Source organism: Amphibalanus amphitrite, unplaced genomic scaffold (genome assembly GCF_019059575.1).
Source record: "Amphibalanus amphitrite isolate SeventyFive unplaced genomic scaffold, NRLGWU_Aamphi_draft 000569F_arrow, whole genome shotgun sequence".
In the NCBI taxonomy this organism is placed as follows: domain Eukaryota; kingdom Metazoa; phylum Arthropoda; class Thecostraca; order Balanomorpha; family Balanidae; genus Amphibalanus; species Amphibalanus amphitrite.
Genome location: NW_024882063.1, coordinates 319,422 through 331,180, shown reverse-complemented (window position 1 = coordinate 331,180; position 11,759 = coordinate 319,422). Strand labels below are relative to the sequence as shown.

The 11,759-nt window shown below is 50.7% G+C and overlaps 1 protein-coding gene across 1 annotated transcript; it reads left to right on the top strand.

The window, feature by feature from the left end:
- Positions 1-142: 142 nt before the first annotated feature.
- LOC122394028 lies at positions 143-10,033 on the top strand. The gene is made up of 7 exons (XM_043390565.1): positions 143-159; positions 668-1,602; positions 6,376-6,506; positions 6,970-7,164; positions 7,569-7,809; positions 8,173-8,341; positions 8,919-10,033. The coding sequence occupies exons 1-7, from the start codon at positions 143-145 to the stop codon at positions 9,886-9,888; spliced, it is 2,658 nt and encodes an 885-aa protein (XP_043246500.1). The 3' UTR covers positions 9,889-10,033.
- Positions 10,034-11,759: the final 1,726 nt, after the last annotated feature.

Sequence of the window (11,759 nt, the reverse complement as noted above, 5' to 3'; positions counted from 1 at the left end):
GCTGATCAAATGGACACTGAGGACCTCGGAAATCGGGTGAGAAAATGGTCCCAGATTTGGGAACCTTTTATTGATGCAGTAAAACAATTTAAAATGAAAGATAAATATAAATCCAAAATAGAAGGCTCGTCGTTCAACATCCATGCTGTTCACTGTGCAGTGCGCATGCTATTGATCATATTGATCGAACCCTCGAACTGCTATCGACTAGCCCCGCCGTCTGTGCAACGTACTCGGCGACCGTCTTCAATCGATCCTTTCTGTGGTCTTGGGGTCGCGTGCGACGTGCGACTCGTGGGTACCCAGCAGGGTCGTATATATCTGAGAACTGCACCGCTGACGGCCAACGGCCGGTAGCTGTGGACCCATTCTGCAGCTCCGTTAGTGCCGACCGCTCCAACACAGCCGCGACACGCTCTAAATTGACGGGCTTGATTGTTGGGCAGACGTGGCGTAAGCCGTCCAGGGAGCATATTGATATGTGTGCAAATCCGAATACGGGTATCTATTCTAGTATTGCCTGCTTAGACCTTACTATAGATAGTATGTGGATTCAACCACACTGAACTTGAATCAAACATTATCTACACAAACTTGTTTAGTTATGGCCTTTTGGTGACAAAGAATACTGCATCCACTAATCACCATGTTTCTTTTTATGTTCCAGTGCCAGCACCACGCCTCTGGCGGAGCAGCTGGCCGCCCTCAGTGTCTCTCTACAGCACATCGCCTCAGGAGAGATTGTCAGCACGCAGCCGGTGCCGCCACCGAAGCCGTCATCCAAACCGGTGCCACCGCTGTCCGCTACGTTCCTCTGTGACTACGTGGAGCTGGGTGGACGATACTCGGCGCTACTACTGACAAGCGGTCGACTCCTCGCCTTCAGTGCGCCGCTGTTCGTCCGCTGGCCGCCGATACTCGTCACCCTACCTTCGCGGGCCGAGACGCACACTTCCGTGGTGGCCCATGTGCGGAAGTTCAAGGGACTGTGCGCGGCGAGGTCAAAGAGTCAGCTGTCAGTCTCGGCGCAGCTGGTAGTGTCCAGGAGGGGTTGGGAGGAGGGAAATGTCGCCGTCTCCGAACCTCTTCTAGGCAGTGTTACGGACCGTTTTCCTCTGCAACACTTCTACGCGAGGATACACGACATTCGAATACCGTGCGATCGTCTGGATAGACAGGGTTTCTTCCAGCTTCAGCTGGTGACTAACTCTTCAGACAGCTCGCTAATCGCTTGGAGTAACGTGACACGAGTCGAGTGGAACCGGACTTTCAAGCTGTACGCTCGAGGAGAGACCGGTGCCAGTGTGTTTCCGTGTCTGTCGGGTGTCGAGGTGTACTACAGACGTCCCAAGTGCGGGGCTGTCTCGGGCATGGTGCGTGTGGCGGGAGTGGAGCGGGCCGCAGTGGAATCGGCCGTGCCGCCCACCACACGACACTATGTCGGCGAGATGAGGGTGGCAGACTACACGAGCGCCATGTCCTTCCGCTGCGACATGTTCTCCGAGCGCTTCCAGGAGTACTGCTTCTCGTACGTCACATTCGGCTGGAACGGATCCGTGCACACCGTGAAGACCGTCTGCCTGTCCACGCTGATGCCAATACGTGAGTAACACGTTCTTCTTTATATTATATCACTTCGAAATTCAAATTCATGACACTCTTCACGGTGTCTAGCATTAACATCAAATAGGTACCTATAAACCTGCCTCATCAAAAGTGTCAGAGGCCAACAGAGCTTTCAACCGGATGCTTTCGCTTCCTAATCATCTTGACACTTGTCCTCAGAACCACCTTTTAATGACGGGCTTTTGTGAATCAGATCACAATCGCGGTTTTCATGGCCGCCGTTGTCTGCCTCTGCCCATCTGTCCGTCCAGCTCTGTGTCCGCCCATGCCTGTCTATCCCGCGGCTGTCTGAGTGAAACGTACCGTGACCATTAGCGTGGGGTGTTCACGAGACCGTGACAACTCACGGCGCCCAACCGGACGACACCCGCTCGCAAAAACACGCATCGTGTGACGAAACAAATAGCCCATTATGACCTGACGATGATCGGCTAATTTCGCGGGACTATTTGTTCCAGTTTGTAGGCAAGATCTACTGAGGACATCGGCAATTGAAACTAACCAATAGTTATCAATCTCAGCATAAACATCTAAAGCAACGAAAAAAAAAAACTTATTGAATATGCATCATTGATCGATAACAAAGCTTATCAAAATATGTAATGCACATAATGTAGATCAGTTCATTATAAATATACAGTTACATGACACACGGCTATTGATAGGTAACAGAGAGGACCACGGATGACGGAGGCATTGATAAAAACTGTAACAATGCGGGGGCAGTGCCGGTACAAGTTTGTTGTTGTAATTTCGTCGCTGTTCGTCTTCAATTTCCAGCACCTGGGTCTATCTACATCTCCATTGTATTAGGAGTACATTTCGTTGAAAGGAATTACCGAAAATCAGCTTTTGTTATTTCGGTTCAATGCTCATCATTCCTTCAGACCCAGCTGTCATATCACACGTAATGCCCCACGCAATCCGTGGGGCCTTCACCCCCAGCACCACTGGAAAATTGGCTAAATCTGAGCAAACCCGTCATCAGCTGTCAGGGGCAATGGAAACTGTCAGACTAACTGTCAGATCCGGGGTGTCCAGCCAGACGCCACGGCCGCTCGACCGTGAGGTGTTCGAACTCTGCACGAACGGCTAGCGCACGCAAGTGTCAGCCAATCAGGCGTGCCTGCCACTGTGGGTGCCGCACGCGGCGAAGGGAGGTGCAGCAGGCGCCGCGTGCGCTCGGTCACACGGCAAAATTAATTATACAGCTCTGGCTCTCCTCGTCAAGAGCGACACGGTTCGCTGGACGGATAAAGTGGGATTCTATATATGGGTGGGAGCAAAGGTAATTATCATGGGCGACATGGGACGCACATTATCAGGATGTATGGGAAGCCATGAGGAGCATAAAGGCTAACAACACCTATGGGGATCGTCGTCGACCCCTGGGGACCATCAACTATGATTCAACGGCATAAGCCCAGAAGCCGTGAGGCGTCATCAGGGAAAGAGCTCACATATAACGTATATGCTCAGAGATGATCCTCGGACGCATGTAACACGGAAGCGTGTGCGATGCGAAGAGAAAGGCAGCTTCCGCCTCGACCAGCGGTAGCCCCAGCTCACAATAGCCATCGGATACAAGAGGCCACCGGGGCCAATTCCGATCGATCGGGACAGATAGGGTACTACCATGCATCCCCTCTCGTCGCATCCATCCGCCTCCGACAGCCACCAGCTGGCTGGCGACGCGTCGCATCGGGGCCGGCCGGGCGGTGCCGGCTGCCCCCGGGGGGTAGGTAAGTACTAATCTGTCGCCGCCGCCCCGGTACAGCACTAATTGAACCAGTCACAAAGGACTGAGTGACCAACCGACGCACGGCACAGCGACAACAGACTGGCCGGCAGGGAACTGGGGACAATGGCCGGTCAATGGGCGGACAGGGAACGGAATGGGCAATGGCCTATACCGGGGCGACTTCTGGACGGAGGTGCCAAACAATTGGGACGGCTGTGGCACTAGAAGGAGAATCGACAAATTAAGTTGCGCACTGGTGTGCTGGTCTGCATTGGAGACGAGTTGGTTTGGCAGCGTTATTAATAACGTTATTTTGCAAAAGTTGCGTTTAGCTATGTGTAACAAAAATGACAAAATAGCAATTATAAAATTAATATTCGTTTCCAGCAATTGCGTAAATCGGTGGCTTTAAAACGGTTTGGGTGCGCGCTACTCTAACATCATTACTGCAGCATTGTATAAAAACCCGTCTTTGTGCTCACTCGCGTCCGTGTCCGCTTCAATACTCTGCGGCCGTAACAAACCAACCATTCTCCACCAAACTTCCACAGCGAACCACCCACCTGGCGTCTGCCACCTTGGTTCGCACGCTAGCTCGGACACAATGCCGAGGTGCGTGTTACCCTGTCACATACCAGGCTGGGCGCTGGCGAAAATGGCCCTGTCACGTGTGGCCTACCGTCCGTGCCCGTCCTGAGAGCCCAGGCCATTCGTTCTACAACTGTTATTAGGGCTCAGATGCCGGCCAATCACCTGGGGCACCACGCCTACGACACTTTTGGGAGCTGTTTGATCTGTCAAATGAAATGGTTTCTGAGAAGTGACGATTTATTTCGGGTCAGCGCGTATCATGAGAACCATAGTCAGAGGTCGTTTTGTAAAGGCTTTCCAGGTAGGCTTTCAAACCATAATGCCCACAACACGGTCATTTTTTGTTTATCTGGCATTTTGTTGGGAGCACATGAGGGCCGTTTTTGCTGACATGTTGAAACCGGCAGAGCCCAGGTCGTTTTCCCCAACTGCTCTCAACAGTCAAGCACATTCACTGCATTATAGTCAGAGGGGAATCGAAAACACCGGAAGCTAGAAAATGATTTGTTATGAGCTTTATCTAATCTTCAATATTTTATGTATTCATGCGTAAAATGTGCATTTTCTTGACATTCTACTTCGTCAAATATACGTTCAGCCATTTCTCTCGAAGGGCAGGGCAGTGTATCCGTCTACTCTTCCCATCCCAGCAGAGCCACAGCAGCCGAAGAGTTTTGACACCTGGACTGGCCACCGTGTTGTTCCCCTGATTCCGCCGGCCTCCGTCAGTCTCCCCTCTTCGTTACCATGGCGACCGCAGGTGTAATAAAGCGGGATTGGCTCGCGGGGGTCTGCCTCGGCGCACGAATAGCTTCATTTTCCCCAGCGGACAGGGGAGAAGGCAGGGCGCCCGCCCCGTCCGAGAACAGATCACTGCCGGAGGAGCGGCGCGCCAGCGGAAAGTCCAGTTACACACGGACGGATAACTGTGTGCCTTTGGGAGCTGAAAGGGGAGCAGTGGCCTCAGCTGGCACATACGCTCTGCTCCATTGAAGCTCAAGTAGCTATAAGAACAGGAACTTTGGCGGTATATTCAGAGTTGAGCTCCAATGAACTTTCCAAAGACGCTATGTGGGGTGCTTTTAAAATGAAAACAGCTGAATAATATATATTAACACATGGTTTCCCGTGTGTAAATGGTTTTAACGCACGACGTGGATGGATTGGAGCACGAGTGTGTTAATGCACGAGTGAAACGAGTGCATTAACGCACGAGTGCTCCATTCCATCCACGAGTGCGTTAAAACCATTTATGCACGGAAACCATGTGTTAAAGTAATTAATACATGCTTAACGGTGCGAATTTAAATTAAAATTAATCTTAGTCCATGACATTAAAAGGGCCTTTTATGGGAATCTTTAGAAGAAAGTCAATGACCCTTCCGAAAAACTTCAGTCGAGAAATTCATCACTGCACGAGCGTGCACCAATTTAAATTGGTGCACGGCTACCTTCGAATTAACGCACGGTTAATCTCCAGTGAACGCACCGTAAAGTATGTATTAATAGGCAATTATTCGCTGGCTCAACAGCTCCCTTTTATCTACACTGTTTTGGTTTACATTGATTTCACGCAAGTTTGGAAGGTAATGACTCACAGGGACGCTGGAAACGAATTAAACGCCCCTTTAAAAATACGGCGTCGTAGATTTAATGCCTCGTGAATTATGGGCCAATAAGCTTACCAACATGCTGGGATGATATGTTTACGACTTTACAGGCGGCTCCATTTTCAGGACTTCCACTGCTTTACAATAAAGTCGATATAAGGAGATGCAGGCACAGGCACCATTTCATTATCAGTCTGTTTGCATAACTTGTTACTAAATGCAAGTAGTTATTAGACAAAGCGTGCCCTGCGTCCCTTGTGACTAAACAATCGACAAACTCTGTCACTGATTGGGGTATCGACCATTGCCCCGTGGCGAGGACAGAAAATACATCTCTCACCCCGCGTCAGGTTTTTAGGCGAATTACGACACGTTAGTTAAATCACATCACACATAAAGCTCAGCGTAGTCCCATGTGACTCACCTCACCGTCTCACGTCTCGTTGCAGTGCAGACGGATGGCGTGTTTGGTCCGTGGTCTACATATTCGGTCCGTGGTCTGCGGTCTATCTAGTGCCTAGCATGTCTCGCTTCAGTCCGGACATACGGCAACTTTGGTCTGTGGTCTTGTCACTAACCTCGCGCTTCGTTGCAGTGAGGACCGACGGTGGGTTTGGTCCGTGGTCTATGTAGTCTCAGTTGATAAACCTGTCTCGTTGCAGTGCGGACGGACGGCGGGTTCGATCCGCGGTCTTAGGTCTATAAGATCTCTAGTCACTTACCTCGTGTCTTGTTGCAATGAGGACAGACGGCGGGTTTGGTCCATGGTCTATTATGGCCTCTAATGACTAGCCTATCTCATTCCAGTGCGGACCGACGGCGGGTTTGGTCCGTGGTCTCCGTGGTCTCCCTGTCGGACCAGCTGTGGGGCCGCCTCCAGCGTCCGCTATCGCTTCTGCAACTCTCCTCCGCCCCGCAACAACGGAGCCTACTGCCAGGTACTGTAAATAACCCCAGCTCCCGGCACCTGCAAGGCGGGAACAGAAGTCGTCAACGGGCTTACTGAGTCAATTTTAAGGCCAGGTGTTTTAATCAATGAACGATCTATGAGTTCGGCCGTGACAGAGATGTGCACTGCGCAGTGCAGGATGCTGGCGACTTTTTCGCTCATCTCTTTTTTTGTTTAGTTATCGTGACAGAGCATTATTGGGGATGTCAGCGTAGCACATCGGTTGGGATATTTCTGACACGTCGTTGTTAATCTGATGACGTCACTCGCTACGGTAATGCGGTCATAAGTCACTGCAGACCAATGATCCATCCTGCTGCCTCTTAGATGTTAACCGTTATTATTTGAAGCTATTAAACACCAACAATAACATCACCGAACACGACATTTAGCACACCTACCTTTCTACGTTCAGCCAATCTTACGTAAACCCGCCCTCTCTCCTCCGGCAGGGTGAGGGGATCCAGGTCCGGCGGTGCGCCCTCCCGCCGTGTCCCACACCGCCGGTGACGCTGTCTCCAGTCCAGAAGGCGTACGTCAGTCCCACCTGTAGGTGCGGATGTGACGTGGTTCTCTCCAGAGGGCAGAACTACAGTGTGGCGGCAGCGACAGGCCGCTGCTCGGCCCCCAGCCTCTGGAGGTTTGAGGTGAGGGCAAAGGGAGCGGATGAATGGGGAAGTGGGGTGATTGGACGGGCGGGAGATGCATAGCGGGTGTGAAATGGAGAGGGTGCGATGGTGGCAGAGGGAACAAATGTTTGCTGAGGGTACGCAATGCATGCTTGCTGATTGTAACAATCTGTGATTACAACATTGGCTATAACGATGCAGTCACGAGCTCTAAGGTAAATCGGTCATATAATGTGTTAAAGCGCACGCAATGAACTGTTCGGCTATACAAACAGAAGGTATCTCACATATGTGACTCTATTCTCTCGTAATTCGTAAACGCTACATCCCTCACAATGCCAGGAAGTGATGGCCTGTTGCCTTATTCAGAGCGCCTCATCAAGTCTACTGTTCTAACCTCCGACTAACTGTGCCTTTCTCAGACGACCGAGGGTAACGTGCTCTCCCTCCACTTCTCCTACTTCCTGCTCAACACCAGCTCGGAGCGGCTTTATGCGCGAGACGGACCCTACTCCAACTCGGAGCTGCTGGTGGGCGGGCGCGGAGCGACACTACCGCCACCTGTGGTCAGCAGCGGGAACTTCCTGCTGCTGGAATACATCGGCGGACCGGCGAGCGCCGCACATCCGGCTGGAGGATTCCTGGCGTCAGTGGCGGCTGTTGGTGAGAACATCGGCAGGATTTTAATACGTAGGAACCAAGTCCAAACCTCACGATTTTTTACCGTACATAAAAGTACACGCATGGCATGATTCGTCGCTGATTCACGATTGTACGGCTGTTGCTGCAGGGACACGAGACCGTAGTGCACTGTTGATGTTTTTTGGCTGACGCTTCAGCCCATGTAGGCAATCAAACGCCTCGTCGAGCACAAGAGTACGACCTCAAAAGTCAAAACGATAAGTCCTACATATGCATGAAAACTTGCCGCTGATGGAATGCGGATGCAACGGCCATCACGTCTATATAACTTACCAGCGTGCTGTTAATGCCGCATTTCCTCACTGGCGCCTCCCTCTCCCGCAGCGTCTAACCGGAGTGGCGGCGTCCAGCTGGCGATGGCCGGATCGGAGCGGCCCGGCCTCCCCACTGTCGGGGTCCTCTCCATCGCCCTCCTGACCGTGATACTGGTGGTACTGCTGGGGGCGGCCTTCTACCACGCCTGGCAGGCCCGGCGAGTTGCCAGGTCACATAGGTCAGATAGAGCGCTGCGGAGGGGAGGGAGCTGGGGACGGTGTGAGCACACATGAGAGAATCGGCAATAACCGTTTTCACGACCGCCATCTGGTACACATTTGGTGTAGATTAGGTGCAGATTTGGCCAAATTAGGTTCAGCGTTTCTTAAAAGTTATCAGCTTGGGTTGCACAGATGCTTATATACCCAATTTTTCAAATTATCAGACATTATAATAAATTAATGATACGATGATATTTATTGTAAAATATATTTGGTGTAGATTTGGCCAAATTAGGTGAATTCACCTGTCGTGAAAACGGCTGATGTCAACCAATTACATCATACGCATTCACTTTGGGTGCTATTAGGCTATTGGAAATCTTACGTGCATTGGACATTTACCGCCTCAAGCAGATATCAAACACATTAGGCGATATTCGGGAGCAGATGATCCGCTTGCAAATTAATATTGTGTACTATTTCACAATCACGATCAGGCCAGTTGCATCCTCTCCACAAGTAAAGTGCCCTTACAACGTGAACCTCACACCACACTTACGTTGACCAAAGCTAACAACCTGTCTCCGTTTTCAGCTGCGAGTCGCTGTTCAGCAGTGCTGACGATGCCGACGGCGGTGGCGGCGTCGGCAGCGGCGGCGCCGGCTGGGTGTCTCTCCACACCTCAGTCACCTCCATAGCCGAGTCGACGGTGATTCTGCGCCTACGCCGCGGTCCGAGGAGAAAACGACCGCCTCTTCGCACCTCGAGCTGTGACCGTCTGCTGGCGGCGGACTGGCATCGCTCGAGCACCGCCTCGGCGGGGTGTTCCCTTCCCAGCTCTCCTGCCACCGAGAGACGGCGCCTGGCGGCGCGAGTCAGCCGCCTCGCGGGGGATAAGAGGCCAGAGGCGATTCCTCTCAGCTGTCTGAAGTCGACCAGGTGTCGCTCGCAGGCGCTAGAGAAGAGGTCTGAAGCGGAGGATTCGCCCGAGTCGACTGAGAAGTACCGACCTCACACCAAACCAGCGTCAAAACGCTGGAAGGACCGTGAAAACCGACGCCGTCTGCTGGTGCGGTCAGAGTCAGCCGACACGCTGAAACCCACCGTGTCGGAGTCAGCGCTGAGCACGGCGCTGAGCTCAGCAGTCAGCTCAGCGCTCAGCTCCGCGTCGACCGCAGCTCTGAGCACGGCAGACCAGGAGCTGGAGCTGGACTACTACGACTACCACATGGCCAACGCGTCACTGGCGCCCGGATCCATCTTTGGGATGGATCCGCTGCAGCTGAGCTTGTGCGCGTACGACTTTGACGTCACACCCACAGAGGAGCTGGAACTGGGGGAAATGAGTGAGCTGGGTACCACCGAGGCTACCCAGGTGACAGAAGTAGCTACAGAGGGTGCTGCTACTGATGCTGAGCTCACGGAGCTCACAGAAGTGGCGGAGGAGGTGACCGATAGGACGGAGGTCGGTGATGATATTCAGTTCGCTGATGACACAGACGATGAGGGAAGTCTGAAGGACGAGCATGACTCTCCAGCTAGTGTTTTGGAGGATAAAGAGTGATGAGAGTTAAGCTGGTGCTTTGAGATACTTTTGGAGATCTCACAGGCGCGCGTGTGAGGTAAGAGCCGAGAGGCAAGTAGCAATGTGTAAATGAATAGTGTTGGCGTTTGACAAGGATATGTATGTGATGTTTGTGGAAGCTAAATGGAGCACCGATCATATACAAGCTGTGGATGTGCGATAATGTGACGTGCGTCACAAATGCAGTTCACCAAATGGCGAACTTCATATCAGTAGAAAGTGAATGGACACATATCACGTCAAAGTGCGATAAAGTCACACTGAATGAGTCTCTCGTTCATTTTCTGATAGCCATAGATACTCGTGGAGCCAGTGACAAATGAGATCAAAGATCCCCAGGGACATCATGCAGTGCAATATACACTCGGACCACTTAGAGCTTTAATTACTAAAAGGTCACTCACTTCGCTTGTTTGTTTTGTTAGGGCTGTGACGTCTTCGACCGTTATGTAGATGCTATGCATGGAGTTGAATGCATTTGTTTTTGTATAAGCTCTTTTCTAAGCCAGTTACGTCTGTATGTATAGCTTGGAGACGCGTATTATCAGTTACAATCGTTGCTCATTGTTTCTAGTCAAACTGGTCACAAGCTGTCGCACTCACATCTTACCCGTAAACACACAGGTAAGTTCGCTACGAGCGTCATGTATCTACGAACAGTACTCGTATTTTCACATCAATGTGTTCCAATGGATAAGATATCAACTGCCCAAGTTGCCTAAATCGCCGAAGGGCGAATCGTAATCGTGAATTTCTATGTGTGTACGGTTGTGCTGCAATACAATAAATGTTGCTAAAACTTTGAGAAACGTTCTGCTGCATCGTGATGAAGCGGAATTCGATGTTGTTGTAGTTGCCCTCTAGCTATAGCAGCAGTCTAGCGCCGGCAGTCACGCTATAGCAGCGGTTTAGCGTTCGATCGTCGCGACATCTATATTAGTTAAGCGCCGATAGTCACGCTATAGCAGCAGTTTGGCGTTCGATCGTCGCGACATCTATATTGACCGAGTGTGATTACGCGTGGGTATTTACAAGTACTCGAATGTGGCAGGTACTTTAAATACTCGAATACCATTCTGATGAATATTTCCACGGTTTTCTTTGAATGCTATGAACAATATTTTGTACAACGTTTTCCGAAACAAATAATTCTGCGTTTTGTGTTTCACGTTTTCGAATCTAAGAACCTAAAACATTGTGACGTGTCAGCAGTTTCGGTATGATAGTGGTGGGCACTGTCGTGTTCCTGCCACGCCCGTTTTGTGCGGCCGACATTCTTGTTCAGGATTGTTTCTGAGGATGGTTTGATTTCCCTGGCGCTAATGAGTGAGTTTAGGAAGTGAAATCTTGCATAACTCTATGTGGATTGAATCAGATAAATGCCCGTTGTTGATGGTGATATGAAACTAGCAGATTTACCGTGATCTCTGTCTGATATCAGCACTTGAACTCTGCGCTGGATTTGTATTTGTTTGCCGCATTTCATGTATGTAGAACTAAAGGTCCGCGATAAGGCCTAGAAACTAGAAAGTATTTTGAGAATGTTATTTTGTTTAAGGCTGTGAATAGCCAAGCCAAAGGTGTTTCAGGTTTGTCCGTGTTTGAGTACCAAACTGATAACTTTGTTTCTGCAGGAATAATATGAAGAGACTGTTTCGACCGTGTGTCAGAGGGAATCAGCCCCCCAGTTAGTCCGGCATGAGGTGCACACAGTCAGTAAGTTTAACTGATTGAACTGGTCGTTTTCAGTCTTATGATAGTATGTGCCTAGTATGTGCTACTTGCAGTCGAAATGTGTCAAGGACGAACGAGTATGGGTCATGTCAGGGTCTAATCGTCAGATCGAGTGT